General features: G+C 45.3%; 1 protein-coding gene across 9 annotated transcripts in view; it reads left to right on the top strand.

Annotated features, from left to right (window-relative positions):
• Positions 1-25,318, top strand: part of RASSF2 (Ras association domain family member 2) — a 466,003-nt gene that overhangs the window by 422,532 nt on the left and 18,153 nt on the right. For 8 of the 9 annotated variants that reach the window (XM_069618869.1, XM_069618868.1, XM_069618871.1 and 5 more), the window contains one exon: positions 9,255-9,352. In XM_069618869.1, the coding sequence (XP_069474970.1) occupies positions 9,255-9,352 (98 nt within the window). Of the gene's footprint in view, positions 1-9,254; positions 9,357-25,318 lie in introns of those variants that run through there. The other variant, XM_069618872.1, reaches the window with a different exon arrangement.

Genomic DNA, 25,318 nt, shown 5'->3' with positions numbered 1-25,318 from the left:
TAAGCGTTACAAGTACTCTACTTACCTCTTGGGCTGCCGACGCTACCTGGGACTGCACTTCGCTCGCTTGATAGTTGTGTATTCTTGCTGTACAAGCGTTCTAATTCCGTATAAATAATCTTGGTGTACACACTTTTAACGTGTCAAGTGGTACGCTTTGCATTTGTTAACATCCCACTTAATAAGACAATCGCTGAAGTGTCCAATTCCATTTTTTCCTCTAGAATGTGCACTCTGGAAATGCTACAGCGCTTGAGAAGGATCTTTAATGACTCTCAAACTATTACGCTTGTGACCACAGTCCTGTAACTTTGAAATTAACCTATCATTAAAATGCACTAGAATGGATGGAAAGAGTGGAGCTTCATAGCAGGGAAGTCTAATGGTTTAGTTAACTCGTGGCTCTACCATGGAGCAAGAGACTGCATAATGAAAGTCACATAAATAATATAAGTGTAGAAATATTCAGTCTCCTGTGTTGTCCCGCTTGGCAGGGATTGCCAGAGTACGCGGTGCTGTGGAGAGTCTGAGCAATGATCCATACAGGACAACTTTAGCTAGTGTCCAACCAAGCCTTTAATCAAAGGGAGCCTAAGGATGGGGTTGGGAAAAGATCCACAGGGTCTAGTGGAAATGACTAAAAATCAAAAAGAAACAGCCGTGCAAACCTATCTGTGATGGGTCAACACAAAGTGCAGGGGTGGAGGGGTTGCCAACCTTGAACATGGTGTTCCAAGCAAAAGGATCTAAACTGTCTCTTAGTCAGTCCCTGTTCCTCCAGGGAAGCCCTATGCTTTTCAAATACATTTCGCAATGAGATGGCCAACCGAAGTGTTCCAAATACCTCATCTTAAGCAGTCGTGTTAGCTCTAGGCCAGCCCAAGCTAAAGTGATATAAAATCCAATGTTCCAGCACCAGCCAGCAGAAAGATCCACAACCCATTACTTATAATGACCAGTTTGTACTACAAAACACTCCACCAAACTGCATGGCCTTGGTTTCCCTTCAGGGGTACTCGTGGGTACCAAGAGGCTTCTCCAGCTCCAGGCTTCTTCTCAGCTTCCTGGAACCTTTCCCGCCAGGTATCCCTTATCCACTCTTGGGGCTTGGATGACATCTCTCCCAGCAGCCTTTTACTCCAGCATTGCTAACGAGCCTTCTGGCATCCTTTTCACCAGGTTTCTTCTTTCACTAGTCTCTGGTTTCTTCTTTCACTAGTCTCTTCTTCCTCCTGGCATTCCCCTTACTAGGTTGCACCCTTTCTACTAGTGAGGTCTTGCTGGTGTCCCATAGTACATTGCTGTGCGGCTCTGATCTGTAGGTCAACTTAAAGTGTTGGCTGCTAGGTGGTGCTGTGTATGTGTGGATTTCTGATGGAATGTCCTATTTTACGATCACATTGCATGTAGAAGGGTGTTTCTTGCTTTTTTCCAACACACCCTAATATTATTGGCAAATGGTAAACATGCCCTAATGCTCCAATCTCAAGGATGTCCACCTACACCGCACTGACGATCCCCATTGAGGGTGAAACGCATATGTGGTTGGCTGTTGCATCCTTGAGAACTGCCAGTGTTGGGGTGATACAGCTGTGTATGGAATAGCACTGTCCTATGAGAATAGAACATGTTGTCGTATGTGGCATACTCGTAGTGCACTTCTTTGTGGCACTGATCTGGAGATAATCTCCATGAAGGCTACCAGTTGGCACTGTGCATGTGTGGCTTTTTAGCTGTAATGCCCTATTCTGTATTAAAACCATGCAAGGCAACAGAAATCAAGGAGTGGCAGGAAAGATTGCTTTGAGAAGCTATGCACTCTAATTGCATGTTGCTTTGTCTTTTAATCTTGCCATGCTCTGGGTTGACCTACAAAGAAATAGAGTGGCATTATTGTTTTGAATTCGAGGAAGCTAGTATATGAGATACATGTTTAGTTTTTAATCTGGTTTTCTAGAGGGCTGTGGCCACATTACCTTCGATGTACACAAAATTACATTTTTGAAATAAAAATGTTATGCAACTAAACTTCAATTATTATTAGGGGGACACTGGGAATGGTAGTAATTAAACTATGAAAATTAAGAACACATGGAAAATAATCCTTCTTGGTACTTGAATGTTCTAAGGTTTCCTTTGATAGATGGGCTGGGAAGAGTTAACAAATCATCTGTTTTGAACGGCTCAGAAGGGATAGATGCTAATTGCAGCAATTCATCTGACAAACCATAAGTGTTGTGATCTTAATGATCCCAATTGGCCATTTAGCTTTCGCAGTAAAGTGCAGGTCACCCATCCAGAGTTGACAGGTTTTCAAAGTGATGCCTTTGTTGGAGCTGTCGACTGGGTCGACCACCTGCAGTGACTATATTGCAGACAGATGAGAAACAGGCAGACATCAATATACTGACTTATGCAATAGCAGCCATGATAACGTTGAGCAGCGTTTGCAATTCCACCTTAGTACCCGGCACGCGCTGTCCACGGGAAATACTACACGTGGATTTGCTTGTTTCCGAGCCATAGCACATGGTATACCCGTAGACGTACGAGCGTGCCTGCCTTTTGTTCCGGCGGGGGGTGGAGGGTGACAGCCCCTTAGCCAATGAGGAGGATCGAAACATGGCCATCCCCGCTCCGAGCCTTCCCAAGGCTGGAGGCTACCTTCATCCCCCGCCGGGGACTCGGGTAAGTTTTTTTTTTTTCCTTCCATCCCCCTCCCCTGCAAACTATTCCCAACCCCACTTACCTTCTTTTTTCTTTTTCTCAGGAGCAAACGCGCTGGGGACACTTCTGTTCCCAGCGCGTCCGCTCCCGATGGCCGCATGGAAAGGGACAACAAACCGCCGCCTCACGTCTTATTGCCACAATAATTGAGAGGTCAGTCACATATTCCCCCCCCCCCTTACAATTACGACCATGGTTGTAAAACACTGCCCATGTTTTTTGTAATAGTAAACCTGCAGTATCTGCGCAAGGTTAGGATGAGCAGGTTTCCAGCTATCTTAGACACTTTTCTGTCTGCTCACTGGCTCCTCTGCAAGACTATGCTGCCATTTTTCAGTGTGGTGGTCAGGCTCCGAAAAGAGGGGAAACTTGCATGCAGAGAAAGCCAGTCCGAATATGATGCGGGGAGCAGGGGAGCGCATGTAAGATAGAGAGAGAAAGAAGGAGAGGGATTGAGTACCTCCCTCTCTATTTGCGAGAAACAAAGAGCAGAGTGTAACAAACTAAGAGATCCACAAATACAGATGGGTACAAAGAGGCACACAAAGAAGGACACATCAAGAGATAGAGTGGGACAAATGGATACGCAGATAGTGATACGAATAGAGGGCAAGAGTGATAAAAATAGGCTGAAGCAAATCGAGATGGACAGAAATGTTGAGAAAGCCATACGCTGAAAGATATGCAACAAGACGCAAACTAGGAGACAGAGAGGGCGATATGCTGAGAGGGGTACAATTGGGTTTGAGACAAATATAAAGAGACATACATAAAGTGTGTTCATGCTGAGAGATGATTTGCTTGTTCAAATGGACGGAGGACAGAGTAGAATAAGAGACACACAAGAAGAGTGATTGGCCGAAATGTGTGAAAGAGCAAAATGAGTGTCCAAGAAAACCCAAGAGAGCTGTGGAGTTAATGAACCAAAGTGAGAGCAAGTGATACAATAAGGTGAGTCTGTGCCTGAAAGTTATACAAAGAAAGGGGAAAAACATGAAAGAAATGGAGAAGCAGGTAAAAGAGAACTCAAGCTGTTCCCTCCAGGTAGTCACAGTTCGCTAGATACAGTGATGAATTTGTGAAATGTGTCCCTTCTTCCCAGGGAAGGGGGGTGCACCCCTCTTGGAGGTTAGGGAGGTGAGCCCGCTAAGTAAGACCCTCCCTATGGATCTGGGACAGCGGGACCTTACTGGGAATGAATCCCTTCTTGGGGACAAGGTCTCCCATTCCTATAAGGAACTCGCTATAAGGAACACCCTGTCCACATATATGGGAGTGGAAAAGACTGATGACATCTTTGTGTGGCATTCAAATCATAATGACATTGCTTCTATATCTTTGGCTCAAGATAATGCTTGAATTACCTTGACACCAGTAGCTGGTGAATAACCACTTTCCGTATTGAAAGGCAGAGTCGTGAAAAAGAGACTAGGAAGCTCGAATGGAGGAAGAGAAGTCCTACTCAGAGAAGAACCTCTGACAAGCATATGCTCAGGAGGGGGTGGAGCCACGCTAGACTGCAGAGCCAGCGGTGGAGTGGATGAGCAGAGCGGATTGAGACGCTGAAATGCTGGCACCGAGCTCTGCAATACTGCCGTGACGGAGAATGGAACGGAAGAACCGTCTCAGCTGGTGTCGGGACCGCATTGAAACCGTGGTAGGCCCAGGGCCCCGAAACCAGAACGGAACAAAAGAACAAATCCTCAGTACAAGGGCTGACAAAGCTGCTGAGATGGACAGAATCAAAGAAGCAAATGTTTCTATAGCAGAGACAGCGAAGAGAGCGGAGATAGTGAAGATTAGAACGAGCAATAACGTCCGCACTGCAACGCCCTCCCGCTGGAGCACCCATGACAGCCAAGAGGGTACCAGGGTTGCCCAAGGAGGGGGGAGGAGAGCGGAACACAACACGAAGAAGCCTAATGAGGAGGGTTACGGGCGCCATAGAAACCTGAGTTATGAATATTCGCAAAGGCCAACAATTGCACCACAAAAACAAACGCAGCCAAACACCCAGTGGGCTCTGGACAGCCCTGGGCAAACAAAGAACCGTTTATAACTGATAAAGAGAAGCGAACCCAGAGGATTCAATGAGTCTGGTCAAGACTCCGACATAGGGGTGGAAAGAAAAGGAACAATTTGTGATCAAGGAGGATGGGGTATCCTCTATCCACTTAAAGGACAAGAGGTATTTGGGTTTATACAGAGACGTGACATTTTTATGAGGCATCTTAAGATGGACTTCAGGAGTTTGCTTTGGTGAATGATCAAGAATACTTCTTTGATGAACTGTGACCACTGCCCTGGGAGTGATCCCAACAATATTCGTTGGAAAAAGCCTAAACTCTGACGCCATGTTTCTGCCCTAAATGTGTTGTTTTATTAAAGTGGTAGGGCCAGATATTGGATAGGATTTAGACTGAGGACTATCTTTTCTTATTTTGACAGTAGTCGACATTAGTTTAAGTTTGTAGGTAGTGTGAAAAACCTGAGTGTGTTTCACTACTCAAGCCCGGGATCCCTTATTCACGTGGCCAGGGAAAGACCATCATTATTGGATCTCGACCCTGGGGGTGGACAAGCGAGGGAGGATCACTGGGATAGGTGGGTCCTTGGGGAGTGGGGAAGAAACACTGGAAGGTGAGATATGGTATCCCCCATTTACTGAGAATTGTTTAGCCCATATTCCATCTGCCTTTATGGGATGCTCCAACTCTCATGATTCCCCTCCTTTCTGTGTCAGCCCAATTACTGAGATGAGGAAGACTGAGATTAGGAAGATTACTCTTAGTAATATGCAATGGTCCTGTCCCGGTAATGAGGCCAGGTAGGATCTGGCACTCAGTCATAATCACACACCTGCCAGAGTATAAGAGGTGGAGCATAGAGTCACACAGTGAGCGAGTTGGAGCCCCAGAAGGCACAAGAGTTGGAGGACGAGCAGGCAGGTGAACCAGGTCGCCTAGGGACCCCGAATTCTGACAGCAAAGAATGATGCGCTGAGATGCTGAGGGCCTGAGAGGTGAAAAGACTGCAGAAACCGGGGCGAGGGAGCCATGTCTCCAATGAGCCAGAAAGGGGTTGCTTGATGAAACAAACTCCAAAGAGAAAGCCTGGTACAGGTGCTTGTTCCCCCAGGCATTCGAGAAGGCCTGGCCGTGCCAGAGTGGCTGCAAAGAAGATCCGGACCTCGACACGCATCAAGCGATAGAGATACACAGCTTGTGTGCTCCGTGCATTTCTGAAAGGCGCGAGGCGCAAATGAAATACAATGTTGCAAAGTGAGGACACGCGTTTGGCGAGAGATGCAATGAAGATGGAAGCTTCAATTGTTCATTGTTGAAAGAGTGTGATAAGAAACAAAGTGGCGGCGAGGCTGCATGTAATTTTACACAAGTAAAGGAAGACTTTTGAAATTGTGAATTACAGCGGGCAAGAAGCACGAGCGAAAGTGAAATGAGAACTGTTATGTCTGTGGAGTTAAGAAGCGGGTCTGGGACCCAGAATGAGAATTAAGGAGAGGGTTTGGGACCAGTAATGAGAATTAAGAGGGTCTGGACCCACGAAGCAAAGATTGTGAAAGACAGTGCCAAAGACACAACAAAGTAAAGATTGTGAAAGACAGTGCCAGAGGCACGACCAAGCAAAATAAAATATAATACGAGGAAAATGAACTATATAGACTGCCTTACTAACAGAGTGGTCCCGCACAGGGCCAAGCAAGATACTGTGCAATTGTGAATGTCTGTTACTGTACTAAGAAGTAAAGAGGTGCCACAGGCATGATTATGTGAAAGCCTCCTTGACAGAGCTGTCCCGCACAGGGCTAGCGAATACTGTGCGTTTGCAAAAGTCTCTGTCAAGTAAACCATTGAAGGATTGTTGAACTGTTGGGGAAGGCAACCCCACTGTGAAACCAATATTGAACTGTTGGGCAAGCGAACCCCATTTTTAAGTATTTTTCTTTGATGCCGAATCAGGCGAGGGAAGCCTGAGAAAACTGTGTTTTGAGACATTGATATCAACGCAGGTGAGGGAAGCATGAGTAAACTGTGTGCTGATGAACTGTGTCGAGTAAAAGAAGCCTGGAAGAACTGTGCCTCAATGAACTGTGTGAACCGGCCACCCAAGTTCCTAATGAACTTTTATCACAAAAGTTTGGGGAAGGGAGTTTTATTTAACTCCATTGTCATCCTGATATTATTTGACTCGCTCTTTTGTTTTGACCTAACCCGGTACACATTATCATTGTAGAATTAAGTGAGGGCAAGATCAGGTTTGACACAGACACCTTTTAATATTCTGACGGACTGTCTTTGACATACTTTAGTTTAATTTGATGGTCAAGACTACTCCCATTATAGAGATAGGGCCAGATAGGAAGTCTGCAACCCCTGTTAAAGTTACATAAAGGTTTTCAAAACTGTTCATTTGTGTCTGTCTGCCTTCTGAAACCATGCCTACCTCATCGTAGGGAAATCCTTTTTAGTAGTAGGGACAGATAGGAATTTTTCTTTAAGTTAAATAAAACAGCCTGAATATGACATCCCTGAAATGGCCTCCTCCTTCTGGTTTGCCACAATATCCACAGGTAGAAACAAGTTATAGAGAAACCCACAGAGAGTGGGAGAGTGAAAGAGAATCCTAGAAAATAACTATATACAAAGAGGGAGGGAGAAAGAGTAGCCATGATAGGTAGACTTTGAGGAACTAAATAGTTTGAGAGAATCAAAGACTTATAGAAAAGTCACTGGTAAAGCAGAGGAGAGAGAGAAGACACATAGGTGGAACATTTTTTCTCTGTAGTCCCCCTCATCTCTTAACAAGGGTGCTGCTATGCAGGGTTTGCACTGTGTCCTGTGGAACAATGGTGTGATCAACATGCAAACTGTATGATGCACCACAAAGCTACTGTAAAACCGTATTAGACTGGCGAGTACCTCCTACTACATTTTTCCATTTCAAGCTCTGCATGTTGCAATCTAATGGGAGTGTCTCTTGAAATGCATCTTTGGCAGCCAAAGATCAAAATCGCTCAAGGATGTTGAACAATCGGACACATTTTGTTCAGATTTTGGCATGCCGTTGACCTATTTTGGGCCCAGTGACTATGAAGATGTTGCTAATAACCAGGAACCACAGGGATATGAAATAAATGTTAAGACACATCCACTGTGATGCACATTTGGGTAAAGGGAAGCTCCCATGATCTTATGAGCACCCTTTCAAGACTTTGATCCAGTGAGTTGACCCCAAAATCCAGGTGCAAACCAAACAGTGTGGATTGCATTGTCTTTGAATATCTATCAAACATGTGCATCTGAGCACCGGCTGCTCTAGAATCTGAAGAAAGAACTAGAATATTACAGGTGTTTCTAGGGTTCTATGTCATTTCATCAACGTTTTAATTAATATTTCTTATTTTTGGGGGCTTCCCCTCAATCTCCCATCCCCAATATTTTTGTCTCTATTCCCGACCCCCCACCCCTTGTATGCACTCCACCCCCCTATATTTTTAGATGAGGTATTTCGTTGAAAGATGTTGGTTAAAAAAACATCAACAAAGGTCTGATGAAAGGACGTTGTACTGTTTTTAGAAGTACCTGTCGACTTATAGCTTTTTATCCACGTGTTTCCAAACACTGTGCTGTAAAGTGCATCAGTTTGATCTTATTTTTTAAAATCTAAACTTTGATCAGAAGCCACCCAATGTCCTGTGGAAGGGTCTTGCTTGCTTGCTCTTACTTGCTGTCTCCTATTATGCTACACTTATTCAGCTGGTCACCAGTTCTGCTTACTGGTTAATGACCATCTTCTTCGAAAGCAATGGTAAATAAGCTACCTGGCTGGTCCATATTTCATGTTGCGGACTGCTCGGCTGACTGACTGTTGACCAGAAGCGCATGAACAGGTGGGGGGGAATTCTACAGCAGAGCATTAGGGGAAGTTGAGGGAATGTGACTTTGTAGAGGGGAGCCTCTCCCTGTAAAAGTAAAATAAATAACGTGATAAAACAGCATCCAAAACAACTGAATGCAAATTAAGGGAATTGTTTTGCACATCTTCTGGTTGTATAGAGTAAAAGACGCTTAAAGATATTCAAGCCATTAGGTGTGCAGTGACCAGCCATAGTCTGAAATTGAGTCAGCTTTCTGGTAATTCACCATTAACCCTGTGACCGAAACTAATAATAGGAACTCTCTGGCAGGTAGTTATGTTTTGACAACCCAGAAAGCAAGAAAGAACAACCTTCTACTCAGGTTCATGGAAATGCTTGGTGATTGGAAGGCTTAGGCTTGTGTTTTGATGAAGCCCATTATGTATTGATAATGTTTATAGCACACACCACATTCTGAGTTGTATCGAGAGGATGGTAGCCATTGTTTTTGCTTCCGAAGGGTGACGGGCTGTGCCTGCTCTGCCCGACTCTGGGAAATGATCGGCATGTTATGCATAGATCTCTGCACCATCATACCGAAAAGGAATCTCCTTGTGCTGAAGTTGTCCTTTATCTGTCTTCGATGCAGGTCGCGCAGTACATCAAGTTTGAGATGCCCGTCCTGTCCAGCTTCATTCAGAAGCTGAAAGAAGAGGAAGACCGGGAAGTGACAAAGCTTGTCCGGAAGTAAGTCCTTACTTGGAGGATCGTGTAACATTGACAATTGGTCCTAGGCTGTACAGTTATGTGACTGGCTATTAAGGGCCCCTTGGGTCTGCCCCTAAATTCCGTGTACTCCCATGGAGAGGCCAAGAGTGTCTGATTATCATGAAATCGCCTTTAGTGCAGTAGCCTACCCTTTGATGTTTGTGCTTCCAACTAAGTTATGGCCCCTCAGGAAAACCTGTTGAATAAAGTATAGTGCTGCATATATTAGCTGCAACAGCATTCATATTTTTCCTCTTAGAAAATAATGACTTGGAGCCGAGAGATTTCTAGTTTGAGAGATTACACTTTGTTAACAATGTGCATGAACAGGGTTGGACCACAAACAGTATTTGAAGTCACTGTTAATCTCGAGACCCTCATGCGTTATCACAGGTCAGCATTTCTATAGATGGCATATAACCCCTGATTGCCTAGCGAGAAAACATTGCTCCTGTTATTTTGAATTGTTAGGTTACACTACAGGGGTCTTAAACACCGCTACAACGGAGCCATGTCAAGAAAAATATCACCATCCAGCATCTTAAGACTACCAAAAATGTTGTAGTGATCTGTGATAGCTTTGACAGGCATGCCAGTGGCTGCTCGTCTGAACCACCATGTGAGGTAGTGGGGTTCAGGTGGGGATGCAGGAACGTGCTGCTCCTCTGGATACACCATATGCATTGCTGTGCAATGCTTCTGCTTCAGATGTGGCTCTCCTCAGACTGGGTGTTAGGGAGAATTCTCAGAAATGTGCTAATTCCTCTCTACCTGTAACGCTCACCTGATTTCCACGGAGGCGCTGGGCTGGACTGAGCTGTCGCCGTGTCTTCTAGTGTGACTCGTAGATCTCGGCCTTCTCCTAGGGCTGGTCCCCTTCTCACGATGTACCGGACGTGTAGAGTGATGTGTCTGCAGACGGAAGAACAAGGATTTAGGAACTGGATTGATTGAACTTCTCCTTCCTCAGTCCTCTTATTCGAACAAAGGGCGTGGCTTGCTCACCTTAGATATATTAAGGTCGGGCTCTCCATCCTGCGTCTTTGCAGGGGCGCAAGTACCAGTTACTTCACTGGTTCACTGACAATCCTCTTGATTGCAGAGGTTGATGTTGGAAGATACCGCCGTTTACCGCACAAGCGGTTTCTTGATAGTTATTGGAGCACCCTTAATTTAGTCCCTTGCTCAGTCTTAGGGTGTCAAGATTGAAATTGTGGAGGAATGATGCGGCGAGCAGGTGAGTAGGAAAGATGACCGGTTGCTGTCACCCTTTCTAATGTCTCTCTTTGTCCTGCAGGTTTAGGTGCAATGGACGCTGATGAATAAGTGCCCAGGATCGTGCAAGCGCGTATGTACGAAGAAGATGAAGCGCGGTGCACGTAAGTAAAATGACTGCTGTTTGTTTCAAAAGCACGCCTTAATGTCTCTTTTGTCCTTGCAGATCCTGGATGCAGAGAGCGTTGCTAGATGGATGCCGGCGAACGTGCGAGCGCTTAAGTAGAAAGTTTATGGTTGGTTTAGAATGCGCCTTAAAATGTCTCCCTTTGTTTTGCAGATGCCGGCATGCAGCGCTTCTTGAAGTTCAGAACGTGCGGAGCGCAGGTAGGCAATTCAAGAATGCAATGCTTAATTAAGTCCTTTTCTTTGCAGATGTCGATGGGGAGCCGAAGAAAGCGGCAGAAGGCTTTGGAAGATGCCGCCGTATTTGGTAAGTAAGAGCGCTGCTCTCGAATTGAATTCTGCTAACCTGTTTCTTTGTCTTGGCAGGTGCAGCTGAGGATCGGATCTCTAGCAGGTAAGGAATTCGTTGTCACTGGAACTGGAGCTGAAGAATCTCAGGAAGACTGGAGCTGACACGGTGAGCGTCCTGCTGCAGATGCAGAATAACGCGAAGCACGTTTCATCAATCGGGTGTGGTTTAAATAGCCTTCTGTAGTGCTTAGGCGTCTTCTTCCACAGCCTCGCTCAGGTAAGAAAAGAGTTCCTATGTTCTGATTCCAGGGAGTGGCTCCTGCCCCACCCAGACAGGAAAAGTAGTTCCAGGCAGAGAAGGATCAGAAGACCATCGAGCTGGTAAGTAAGCAGCATGGTCTGCTGCAGGTAGGTCCACCCAAGCACTCTTAAGCATTATGAGCCCGGCGCTTCCAGCGCCGGGACCGGTCATCTTTATGAGCCTGGTGCCACTGGTGCCAGGACAAGGTCCAAAAGGTCCCGATAGGGACTGGCTGGTACCCAGGATCAAGGTTATGGGCCTGCTTCCAAGGATGTGAGGCAAGTCCTGACCCCTTGGAAGCAGGGATCATGACACTACCTTAGAGACCCCTAGCAACTTTACTGGATTTTAGGATTTTTACTTTTTAACCTGGAGAGAGTGAGACCCTTTTTCCCACGCTCTCGTGTATTTTTAATGTGGTTTAACTCTGTGTTTCTTTGTTAAGTATGGAGTCTGACAAACTCCATAGGCATCATCTTTACATTGTGTCACACAGCACCTTTAGTGCAGTGGCACAGGGAAGTCTCTTAGAATTCCCAAAGGTTTAAATGCCTTCTCTTGGATAAACTACTGTTTCCAAGAGCAGTGAAGTGAAATTGACTTTACTTACATTTGTAACTTCCTAGACCCAGCACACACTATCTTACAATAGGGTGCTGGAGGGGTTACTTAGTGTCCCCTTTGTCTAGTTTTGCATGTAACATTTTTTATGTTACCCTATCATCGATGCATGGCTGGTGGCAGTGGTTTACTTTAAACTGCCGTGGTGTGCTTTTACCGTGGGCTGTGTTTGCAGCTGCAGTAAAGCACCCAAGGGTGCCATTTTTGTCAAAATGACCTGGTCTTCTTTTTTCATTATTTCTTTGTGGAAAGGTCCTTCTTGAGATTTACTCTGCGCGCCAAACCAGATTTGGTCCCTTTGTTCGTTTTGTCTTTGGCGGAATTCACGAGTGAAGCCCACCTCTGGCCCCAGGGTGTCTGGCGGGAGCAGGAAGCGTGGGAGGTGCCCGAAACTCCCTGTGCTTAGTCTCCTAGGAGACAGGAATGCACTCCTAAGTGATTGGCCAGCTGGCTGTCCGGCAAGGACAGCCACCCCGCTGGGTGACTGACAGCTGGGCTGGAATGAATGGGAGAAACCTGCATCAAAGGCGAGGCTTTTTGGCTTGGAAGACAGAGTTGACCACTGGACGAAGGAATCCAAAGAAGAACTTGGAAGAGATGCCTGCTGCAACTCCTGTACCGTTGGTTTGCCCGGTGAAGCCTTGCTGCTGTGCTGAAGCTCCAAATTCGTTTTGACTAGAGAAGCCCTGCAAGGACGACTTCTCCCCTTGAGTTCCTGGGACCAATCAACTCCAAAGTAAGCCACCTGGACATCCTCTCGAAGCAGGTTGAATTTCCACTGCAGTTGCTGCTGGAAACCGGAGAGCCAGGAAGAGGAACACCAGTTTGTGTGCGTTGCTTTTAAGTTGACCAAGAGCTCCAGGAAGATCCTCCAGAATCCCAGGAAGCAGGACTGACCGAGCCGGAGCCACCTTAACAGAGTGCTAGACCCCAGATGCAAGGAAAGCCCATCCCAACAGCCAAGAGTCAGCGGTGGTGCTATTTGCTGAGACGGATGGAGCTGACACCGCGAAGTGCAGCTGAATAGGAGGTGGTCCTTTTTTGTCACCGACTGTCCCGTTGCAGTGGAGAAGTCCTCCAGAGGTCCTACGACTGAGGCCCAGGAACACAGGATGTGCAGAGCTGCACAGGAACAGAAGCCAACTGGAACAGTTTTTCTTCTAACCAAAGGTACTGTAAAGTCTAAGAGAACGTACCTCTTGTTGTGTAACCTCACTTGTTCTCAGTGGAGACTTGTCTTGGTTGCTTCTGTATAGTTGCTATCAGCTTCTTTACCTCACAAGCCTAATCAGCTTGTGGCCCTACTTTGATTTCTTCTTTTCTTCAAAGACTTCCAAAACATTGTGCAAGATTTTTACCTACCTGCAAGAATTGCTTCAGCTAACCTAGACTTTTGACCAATTGACTTTGGCCTCGCCTGGCTCCCTGATTAACTATTTTTCTCCTCTGACTCTGTGTTTAGCCCTCCTTCCAGGAAGGAGTTAACTTACTTTACATTGGGGGTACTTAAAAGTATTTACCTGCTTCAGAATATTTGTGAGATCTCTTGTTTTATTCTAATAACCTTTTTCTTTAGACATGTTTCTAAGTATTACTCTAAATGCAACAGTGATATGTTAATGTCCACAGTGTTCTAGCTATTTAAGTTACCTGAGGGTGTAAGAAGTGTCTGTGTGGCATCCCAAATGGGTATGTCCTGATTTAGAGTTAAGAGTGTGTATTTTGGAGTGTATTTGTGTGTTGCTATTATATTACCCCTTCTGAAGAAGGCTTACTCAAACTGACTGTTAAATACATGAATAATTGTTTAATCAAGAAACCCTGTGTGTAAGAGTTTATTTGAATACTTGTCACTGTGAATCTCTGTAACTCCCCTAGAGCTCACAATGACCCCTCTTGAGATAAGCCTGGCTGCTCAACACACCACCAACCCGTGTAGTACAATCTTGCCTAACACTGGGTGATCACCAAGGATTGCTTGCTACTGGAGACCCAGGCTGTTGGCCATGAGGCCTTCTGATAATGGGGAGGGCCACTCAGGAAAGCTGTGCTTTTAGACTCCCAGAATGTCCTAAAATACTGGGCCAAGATGCCGCTCCCAGTCTCTGAACTGCATTGCTTTGTCACATGCTGCCCTTACCTACAAGAGGGTAGCAGTGCTATGCAGATACTGCCTACAAGAGAGTAATCAGGCCTACAAGAGTGTAACCATTTCCTGAATATGGAAAAAGATTTCAATATATCCCTAAATTTACCCTAGGACCTGTTGTTTACTAACCACTAATTGCTCCGTTCTCTCTCGACCATCCAAATACTTGTTACACATACAAAGGTGCACACCCACTTGGGGAACCCTTTTACAGAGGGAGAACGGTTCAAACCATGTCATGATAAATACATGTACATTTCTATTGACATCATCTGGATCTACGCAATTTCATCAAAGCCGATTTCCTAGAATTATTTTACCACACTTAACTGCAAAAAAAGCCACCCCCCGCAGTCTTCCCCACACCACCCACTTTTTTAAAATGCCTAAACCCAACCCTATCTATATTTTGCAGGAAAATGTGGTGTAATACTTACGAGTAAATGGTCTCTGAAGAAAATTTTCCTGCCAAGAAAAGTGGTAGTCCCCATCATCGCAGGACATGAATAACGTATGGGATGACATACAGATGGTTCTCCACTTTGCAAATTCCGAAGAGACTGCAATAAAAAGTTTACAACATTGCATGGAGCAGGTTAAGAAGTGGAGCTTCCAGCTCAATATCCTGAATATAGACATTCTTATTTCTCATAAGAAAGTGGCCCAGCCCTCTGTCAGAGTGCCAGGGGTTCTTTTTAGGAACCCTGACATAAATCAAATATGGTGAGATATTGATTGGCCCTCAACTGCTGGGCCCTGTCCTACGTCAGCCAGAACCATTCGCAAACCAAGGTATCTGGATAAACTCAAGTCCCTCTGTGGACATTGTAAGGGTGCAGAAGTAAGAGTCCGACACATTGGTGGTAAATTGGTTGGCATAGACTTTCATTTACAACCGTCCAAAGAAAAGAAAAGCCTATTGTGATGAAATGCAAGGCGTCGTCACTTCGAAAGAGGTTGGAACCCCTTTTCATGAGGACATCCCAGGAAGGAAGCAGTATCCTTGTCAGTCATCTGACTCTAGACCACCTTCCTACAACAATCTCTTCCCTAATGAGGTCATGAATTATTGTGGTCACAACATTCCCCTAGTAAGTACTGAAACAAGTAAGAACAGAAGTTCTTTAAATGAAGACCCATTTCGCAGTACTGTGACGAGGAGGCCCTCCATTGACCCACAGGGGAACTGAAATATTAGTACTGGGATGAGAAAGAGGAGTAGAGGTATGGAGAGTGCTTTTGAGAACCATTTTGATCGGCCTAGTTATTGCTGGCTGCTCATTGGTCCAATGGGAGTAGAAATGGAGGAAGGAAACCAGGAAGTATTGTCAAGTCCTCCCTAGAGGAACTGCAAGTGGCAGGTGAACAGACAAAAGCTGGAAGTACCACTTACCCAGTGCAGAAGGAGAAGCTACTGGTGTTCCTACAAAGGGGGGATTGCGGGAAGGAAGTCCGACCCCAGGAAGGTGGCTAACAGTGATGAACTACTACAAGCCACCGAACCACCACGAGGTCTGGTGGAGCCCCACTGCAGGCACTTAGGAAGTCCCAAAACCACTGTAGTCCAAACAACCCAGTACGCTGGTTGTCTGGGAGGCACTGAGGCCCCAATGTAGTGCTGAAAAAGTAGAAACGGAAGAAGTAGAAGCAGTAGAAGACCTTTGTGAAACACGTAGAAGGCAAGTCTGGGACTCGCACCTATATGAAGTGTGCATCACGCTGAATCTCAGTACCTGGCAGGGTAGTGCACCAGGATAGCTGTGATATCAGCAGCAGTAGATTGATCAGGTGTGGGGGGGGGGGTGAGTCACTCCCTGTGGTGTTGAAACCTTCCGGAAATAAGCCAAGAGGGAGACATCATCTTGACCGGCGATTATTCAAGAGACTTAAAAGCCCATCATTGAACATTCCAAGGGCATGATAGTCTGGGTGTAAGACTGTCTTTAAGAACATTTGTGTGGTAACAAAACAGGGGAAGGGAATCGTCCCGCCTGTTTTAACTGGAACTTTAAGACTTTGAAAATCTGTCAGAAGGAGGGAGGCACTCTTGAACTTTAGTTTTGGTTCTTCTTTTGGCACCCTGTTTTTGGAACTTTGTTTTCTGCAGAGACATTCCTTTCTTCACATTATCCTGAGTTACAAGTGTAAGGGACGGAAAGAGACTTGGACGTAGGGCGGTGGGAACTTTTTGATTTGAACATCCTGACAAAGACACACACAGTTTTGGTTGAGGTAAAAACAAAAAAAACTCTTAGCTTTAGGGCAAGCTAGGAGTTTTCCCCAAACCTTTCACTTTCAATAAATGTTGGTAACAATCAAAATGCCACCTTTTGGTGGGATCCCTGTCCTTGCTTCACCTATTCACCACTTGGACAGATCTGGTGTACTCCCCTGCCAGGTACAGTCCCACAATGGTTTATTCCGAAAGTTTGTATCAACTTGTATTATTTCTCTGTTATCCCCTTTTGCAATTCGGCATGTATTAATTTGATTAACAAAGTTCGTATTCACTTGTTTTATTCCTCTTTTATCCCCTTTTGCCCTTCAAGATAGATTTAACTGCCTTTCCAACTCCATCAGCTCCCTCTGTGCCCCAATAACTGGTATGGCCCTTTCCCTACCTTTGGGAAGTCTCCGTGCAGTCTCTGGTCTCTTCTGGAGAACTGTGTTGCTGGCGCACTCTGTGTTCTGTGTCTCGCGGCTAAGAAGCTCCAGACTCTCCCTCATGTCTCAGGCTACTTGTGTCCTCTTTCTCTGTCTACTTTCACTGGTCTGGCTTATCTGCTCTCCGCCACCGTCCAGGTCCGTATTACTTGGGCATTTGGGAAAGTCACATCTCTCCACGTCCCACCTTCTGGTCCCCTGCCATGGAACAGGTGTCTCGTTCCTCGGTCCTTCAGTGCTTGCTAGATGCTCTTTCAGTCTTTGTTCCCGGTTTATCATTGAGGCTGCCTCTTGAAAGCTATACCATGTCCGTTGGTTCCGCAGTGAGCTTTTGCCTCCTTGTTCCCTCTTCTTTGTCTCAGTAGTATTTTGTATTAAGCCTGGGTAAGCTTCACTCTTCCTCATCCCAGTATGGTTAATGAAACCCTCTACCCTGCTATAACAAATAGAGCTATGGGGGACCAGAGTGGACTGAGTGGGGTAGAAGGAGAGTGGAGACACCAAAGGAGTGGGTGAATACAACGTTCTCCCAGGGCCGTCATCACTGGCCCCATGAAGGGTTTCCCTCCCCATGGGATCCACCCACTGGGTACTATGATAAACCAGGAGGTGTCTCACCCACTAGTCTCCAGGGATCTGTCATCCAGGTGGCCAGGACACGGCAATCGCATTTGGATCCAGTTCCTGGGGGTTGACCAGTGCTGAAGTATCACCTGCGTGAGGGGTCTTGTGGGAGTGGGACACCAGATGGTGAGACGCAGTATTCCCTTCCCTGTAACACCTTTACCCCGTCCTGGCAGGTAGGATATTTCGGAACTCAACCGCCCAGCCCCCCTTTACAACACAAACCCTTTCTCACAGACAGCCCGCTATGAGAGAAAACAGATTAAGGCCCAAGCCGTATACCTGACATGTCCCAATACAATGACTAAGCAGGGTCAGGCAATTACTGACCATCACGCACATCTGACTTCCATTACACTTCCTCACACACGGGTACAAGTTGGAGCACGAGAGCACACTGGGAGCGAGGGAAAGCACACGAAGAAACAGTAGAACAGTAGTTCCAAGATGGGAGTTTAATACGAGGAGAAAGACGCGAAACAGAAGGGGTTCGCAAGGAGGGAAATTCTCTTGACCTTTTCGATAAACAGTCGTTACGCTTTCTATTTTCGAGGTTTCTTGAAAGTAAGGCCAGGAAACCAGGCTGAGAAATCCTGCATTGTGTGTCAGGGTTACCCGTGGCTCTCCTGTGTCGATAATCAAGGTGGGGAAAATCGCTAGCTGCCATGGTACTGTCCTTAGCTCCAACAACAAAGCAGCGTCAGTGAAATCAACGCAGCCGGTGAATTGGGGAGAACGATACAAGACCGGTCTGTGTAGAAGCCAAGGTTGCAAGCAGCAACATTGTATGGCGAGTGCTGGAATGGACATTGTATAAAAACGCGTGTGATAAGCAACGCAAGTAAAGTTGAACTGCAGGTGAGTGATTGAACTTTGAAACCAAGATACAATTCCTTGGACAGAGTGGTGCAGCACCATGTGCATGCTCAATCGAAGGTCTCTGTAAGGTATCCAGGTGAGAGTTGACAAAAGTGAAGGAATGGCAAAGTGGTCCTTCAACGGGTCAAGCAAAATCCTGTGCACAATTGAAAGTCTTCGATGTTGATACAGTAAAGAAAGTTGATGGCAAAGTAGATAAAGTTGGTCCAAGCCTAATTGGAAGCTTATAATAGATAAATTGGTCCGAGTCCTATTTAGAGGTAAGGATTGGCAATAGGTTTATTAGTACAGGCCTTTTTTTTTTTTTTTTTTACAAGATCCCACTAGGACTTTGTTATTATTATTTGATGTTTGTTGCTTGCTCCCATCTTTAGATTTACATTTAGATGAGTTTGAAAAACACCTAATTGAAGTTCAATAAATGCCCTTTAACTGTGGTCACTTGTGTCTGTCTTACTGTTGATACCATGCCTTCCTTACAGTACCACCCCCAGGGGGACTATCTGTTACCGCCCTTACCTCCCTGGCCCCATGGGAAGGGGCTTCCCCCATCGAAGCAGTGTCAATACCCAGGGATTTGTCAGGTTCACGGACTATTTCACTTTTCTGGCAAAAGTCCAATTGACAAACAGATTTGTGGTCTGTCACCTCAATTACTGAAGCCCAGTTTATCTAGGTTTTTCTAAAATGGCTCTGGCCAAACTTCAATATATCTAGAATGTGCCTGCAAGGATGTTTTTTCTCGCGAGTCGTCGCAATCCTACATCGTTGGCTCTTTGCGACCACTACTGGTTACCAGTGGCAAAACGAGTGGAATCCAAACTCCTTTGCCTGGCTCTCAAAGTTCAAGAATCGGGAACGTGGCAGGCGTGCCTTTTCTGTTCAGACAGCGATGTTATCAAACACCCTGCCACCGAGTACGCCTTCACGAAAATCAAGTAGTAAGTAGGAAAATGTTTTAATTTTCTTTTCCCTAGACAATGTTTAATTTGCACCTCCCAGAATAGTCAAGACTTTCTTAGGTGTTTTTTATTAAAATGTTCTCTGCCATAATGCCCCTTCTGTAACACGAAGCTATACGTTCATCTACATTGCGAGCAGATTCACATATTGCTACTTCATACTCGGCATATATGCATTTTAATCCACAGTATGGTTTTATTACATATATCTCTGCGCACCCTTCTGTAAAAACCTGTTTTGATTGTGCACATTTCTCTTGAATAAATATACATCTTCAAGGTAACCACCTTATTACTATCTATTCGTACGGCATGTCCAATCAATAACATTTAATTAAACATTTAATAGAGCCAGAGTTTGGGAAGTCTCTCTCATCCTGGGTACTTAACCATGTTAAATCTTAAATTACGGAGGGACGCATGCTTGGTGGAAAAGTGAAACTTTATTTCTGTTTATTATTATTTTTGTGTACAGCTAAACTCTCCTTGCCCCTCCCCCAATCCTTGTTTGCAATTGTTATGTAAAGAAAGAGAACTAGCTTTGGCAAAACCAATAGTTTAGGCTTTTGCATGTGTGCAATGCATTTTTAGATATTCATTTGTGTTGGCCCCAGCAAGAATGGGCGAAACTCAAAAAAGATGCAAGTTGCAGGGCCATTCATCACGCAGCTCTTAAGTGAGCTCCTAGCCTCTGCTGGCTGATCAACTGCCTCTAACAGTTAAAAGCAAATGCTGAGGCACAAAGCCTGCAGTTTTCTACAGATGTCTGTGAAGGCCAGAAAACGATTTTGATCTCTGTACCATCTAGTTTGGCATTCTCCAGTGTCCCTGCTTTTCCTGGGTATGGCTGGTAAACTGGTGTTTTGTCTTGGAACCGCACAATATCCTCTTGCTCCAAACATGTTAAACATCACGTGTAACCCCTAAGATCTATGCAGCCAAAGGTGGAAGTGTGCTACTTCATAACATAATACAGGCATGCATGATATGAGACCACGTGTGCTCTATTTCAGAGTGGTACAGCTTGACTTATTGGACATGTAGTAAAAATGATTATCAGGGGGTACGTGTGCTGTTTAACTTGTTGTGATGAAAGATGATAATGTTGTGCGGTTCCAACACAACACCAGTTTAGCAACAATACCCAGGAAAGGCAGACATGAACTTTCATGTAAACATGTCAGCCATAACAGTATCTCCCCCAAACCACTTCACCCTTTTACCTGGAGGACATTTTACCACGTTATTTGCAGTATTTTTATAGGTCGCAGCGGGTCAAGGGGCAGTGCAGTAGGTCGAATGGGGGCAAAGGACAGGGGAGTAGAACAGGGTGCATCAGGCTTGCCCCATTACAGTGCATTAAAAACAAATCAGTGAAATGTTAAGTTTGATGGAATGTCAAAGATCCAGTTACAACTGATGTAAGGAAGATCTAATAGCGTGAAAGTCATATGCACATTTATACCATCACATTTTCACACTTAATAACAGAGTTTATGTTCCATGTTGGTGAGGAAGGATAGCACAGGGGCAACACGTTTGTCTTGGAAGCAAGACAACGCAGCGCAACCCAGGTTTGAATCCCGATCCTGCGCTTAGAACCCACTGGCTGGTATTATGCGCATTATAAAACAACAATTATAAAAATCATTGTGTGCATCGGACCCTGCAACCAAGCAGGTCTGCATCTGCAAACTGTAGAAATACCACAAGCAGATCCATATGCAGGTTTTGGGGAGTGGGGTTGTTTCTGCATAGCATAGCACAATTCATCACATCACATGTTAAACTTTCCGCATCCTGCGCATTACAAACTCTCCCTGCTGCCTTGGATTTCCTTTTACCTTTCTCTCGCACAATGTCCACCCTGATGGGGGGCACCTGTGAAAGGAAGGGGAAGAGAGATAACGGAGTGAGACACAAAGTCAGAAATAAAGCAGGACATATGGAGGGTGGAGAAGAAAAGATAGTGTGCGTAGAGAGCGGGAGACTGTGACTGACTCAGAACCTGTTCCTGAGACAGCCTGATTAGGATGAGGGACTGTGATAAAGGACGAGTTTGTGATGACGGGCTATGACGAAAGAAGAGGGACTATGGCAAAGGGAGAGACTAACAAGTGAGAGGGACTGTGATGTGACAAAAGTTTTTGATGAAAGAGGTCTATGACGATGGACTATGATGAAGGAGAATGCCTGTGATGAGGGATTGACAAAGGACTATGATGGAGGTTGACTAAGGAGAAGGACTGACAGACTGTGACAAAAGTGAAGGACTATGATGGAATAGAAAGAGAGCGTAAGGACACAAAACATAACTTTATACAGCCAATAGCATTGCCTGCTTCCATGCCAACTAAAACTTCTGTTTCTTAATACCCTTTCCCTTCTCTCTTGCATTATATTGCCCAGGATAGCACTAATGCACCATCATATGTGCCAAAGCAAATAACAGAAAAATAAGCTGCATATACCAAGCTTGGATGCATGCAAACCAGGAAAGAAAAACGTACTCCAATTGCAATGTATCCTTACACCAGACATAACGCCCATGCACAAAGGAATACTTTGGCAAAGTTAGCATTGCCAGAATTCAGCCAAAACTAAAAAAGGAACAGTAACGTTAAATAAGCATCGGCAATGCCAACAGTTTTGGCTTTTGTGTAGGCATGTGAATAGCATTTGCCAGGCACCACCTTAGTGGTATTAACTGGCCAGCTGCAAAAAGGTGCGAGCACCTAGGCATATAATAGCAGTGCTAGACGATTGCCTAATACTTGTACGCAAGCCAAACTGTTGGCTTTCCCAATACTTGTTTTTAACAGGACTTTAGTGACGGATATGCATAGTGCTTATATTCGAGTAAGCAATATGCTGAAGGCGGACCTGGTTAAGATATTTGTATTATACCAGTAGCCAGTTAACAGCTCCAGTACAATCATTAACTCTCAGAACACTGGCATGCACTTCCAGCACACAGTTTGATGGTAAGGCTTGATTAAAGTTAGCTCAAAGAGATGCCAGGTGGATGTCTGTTCGGCATGTGGGGCCATGACGTGGGTGGGAATTACCATAGGGATTAGCACCTGCATGGACAGTCAATGGGTGGGTAAATAACCAAACATCTACAAGCTTTGAGTCCCTCATTTGCAATTCTTCCGTAGTTGTACTCCATTGTATCAGTTTATAGGTGGCACATTGGCACAATCTAATAGCCAAAACTAAAAAGGGGCACGTTTACCGACTAGCCACACAAGTAGTTTGGCCCCAAAGCAAGATTGGGTCAGCACGACCTGCTTAAAAGCCTATGAGGAATGACCCAAACAGATCTGAAAAGCGGGTGCAACTAGATCTGAAAAGCGGGTGCAACTAGACGTGCTATGCATGTTTTTTTTTATATTTACACCTGGCCATTCACCCAGGCCACGGGCAAAAGAAGACTATGTAGATTGAGAGGGCAGATCAGCCAGATGGTGATAGATTTTAGCGGCAGCGTTTCCCGGGTTTTCAGGCTTGGAATGTTAGCCAGCGGAATTCTCACCATCTTACACACTGAACCGTGGCAAGATTTTCAGTGAAGTGGGGAGGGTGCAATAAGGTGAAGAAAAAAAATCAGACCAGGCAGGTGTTCCGTTTTCATGTAGGAGGTATTAAATAGTAATGTCAGCACTGGAAATATAATATAAAGTGACGTATTGTGGATAAACTCTTGTATACTAACTATCGGAAACATTTGCCAAACTGGCAATGTTGCTCGCAGCTTTTTGCAATGACAGATAGTTTGCAAACCATTTGCAACTTCAAGAAAAATTACGTTACAGTAAATGTGCGGGGGATATGTTTAATGGCTGTCCCCTAGAAATGAGTTGCCCGTTTAGGATACAATAATGAATAATCCGATTTATTTTTGATGAGGGGCCTGGGGCCGAAGTGTACTACCCCCTTCGAGTGGTATCTCAGACAGTAGACTCGAAAAAATAATTCTAAGCTTTAGACCAGGACCTAGTAAGGAACTTGTCCAAAATTGTGGGACCAGTGTACGCACTGCCACAAGGCTGCTGTCAATCCCTCATCACGGGCATTCTCTTCCAAATAACCTGTTCCTGGATGGTTAGCACTCAGGGGAAGAGAACTATCCGTTTGCAGATCAGCCGGGATTGCCCAAAAGGATAGTGCCATCTGAAATGCCAAGCAGTTCTCGTGTAAATAAGGGTGCCACCAGCACCCTCTGGACAATATGACACCTTCTAAAATACGGCAACAGAGGATATACTGCGCGCCACCTGAATTCGAGTGATGGATGTTAAGGAGCCTGTCGCTGTGACCGCGCGCACGATGTTAACCTGCACGATTTTAAAGGGGCTAAAAAACGAGATAATGAGCTCTGTGAGAGTCCTCGCCAATATGCACCCTTGCACACAAGTACCTCAGGGGGAGAGCAAAGCAGGAGCGAAACCCCTTAATCTCTTTGGTAATCCATAAATGACCTAGATGCTTGTGGAGCATGAATGACCCCAAAACCCACCTTCTATAACCACATCATGAATGCAGATACTTTTTTGTTGTTGCAGAAATTGCACTTGCAGATGTCACACTTGCATGACGCAGCACAAGAGCAAGACTCGCCTTGGAGGAAAAATTAGCAGCATATCCGAATAGGACAAGCGGAAACCTGATCTATTATGGAAGGACCACTGCAGCAAATAGCATATGAACCCAGTCCTCGCGCGCGCCCCGTCGGGTGCACCAATTCATGTAAAACCGCCACCCCTGTATTGTTCCAAGATGGCGACAATTTCCGAATAACGTACAGCAATCACGTAGCAATAACATGTCCGTTATCTCCTGAGAACACGGGTTAAAATTAAGTTTCTTACGTTCAACAGAACACGTTAAAGAAGACCAGACAAAAGCTCTTAACCTAAGGAGAGAGGTGAACACGAAGGAGGAGGAGGAGGAGGATAGCTGCCACAAGTGGGGAGGGGCAGCAGGAGGCATTACAGTCAATATGATGAATGTGCATAGGTGCATTGTCCGTTTTCAATAGTTAGTTATGCCCCCAGCGCTATTCTGTCCGATTATACTATCTTATCAGCTTCGGTCTCACAACACTTTAAAAGAAAGCCTCGATGCCAGTTGCCCTATACTCTGTAGGAAAGCCGAAATCGAATGTAGGAACTGCCCTCCAATAAAGAACCAACCTCTAGATGGCAGGTGTTACTCACCCAAGGGTTAGGCGCAGTCCTTGGGGTCCATCCATGGTTTGCAGTGCTGAAGCTTCCTTGTCTGCTCCTCGGGGAGTCTGTTGCAGAAACTTCAAAAGCCAAGCCTCTGCGTTTGCTCATCAGGTAGTACTGTGTTGCAGCCATGTGATTGGAACTAAGCACGCCTTCTATTTACATTCGATAGGGTAGGTGAACATGTGCAAAGCACTGTGCTGCACACACGCTCCACCCCCTCCAGCGCCTTTGGCCCAACATTACAATATACGTCAGTCATTTCTGAATAGACGATTGCGTTGTAATATATACACCTTTCATATTCGTGATATGTATGCAACAGACCAATGAGCACATATACGACCACCTAATAGAGCTAAAAAGGCAACTACAAGCCCCAGAATTCCAAACCCTACACTGGCTGAATGACATGGGATAGTTTGTTTGTGAAATATTTTGGGTTGTGAGCATAAATCTCCCATTGCTCTGAAAGGACGTACAACATGGACAGAGAAAGCATACTCGCACTGCTCTCCTCTGTGTGCTACATGTCTGCCCCGAGCCTAGGGGGGCTAGATTGCGTCATGTAACCAAGACACCACTTTTACCCTTTAAGGTATTCATTTTACAAGCCATGTGCCTGCTCAATTGAAATTAATCGATACTACAACTCCCAGAATGCATTTTCTGTTCTCAATAAAAGCATAGAATTCGAATAGTGGTGGTCTGGTGCCATGGGTCCAAGTGGTCACCTTCAAAGATGAGATGGAGCACCTTGCGAGCAGAATTTGTTCACTCATCAAACCAATCATCATCAGACCACTTCCTTATCGAGTT

This window comes from Ambystoma mexicanum, chromosome 10, assembly GCF_040938575.1.
Source record: "Ambystoma mexicanum isolate Mex_15411 chromosome 10, UKY_AmexF1_1, whole genome shotgun sequence".
NCBI classification, from domain to species: Eukaryota; Metazoa; Chordata; class Amphibia; order Caudata; family Ambystomatidae; genus Ambystoma; species Ambystoma mexicanum.
The sequence above is the reverse complement of the archived record's forward strand: the minus strand, read 5'-3'. Positions and strand labels throughout refer to the sequence as shown.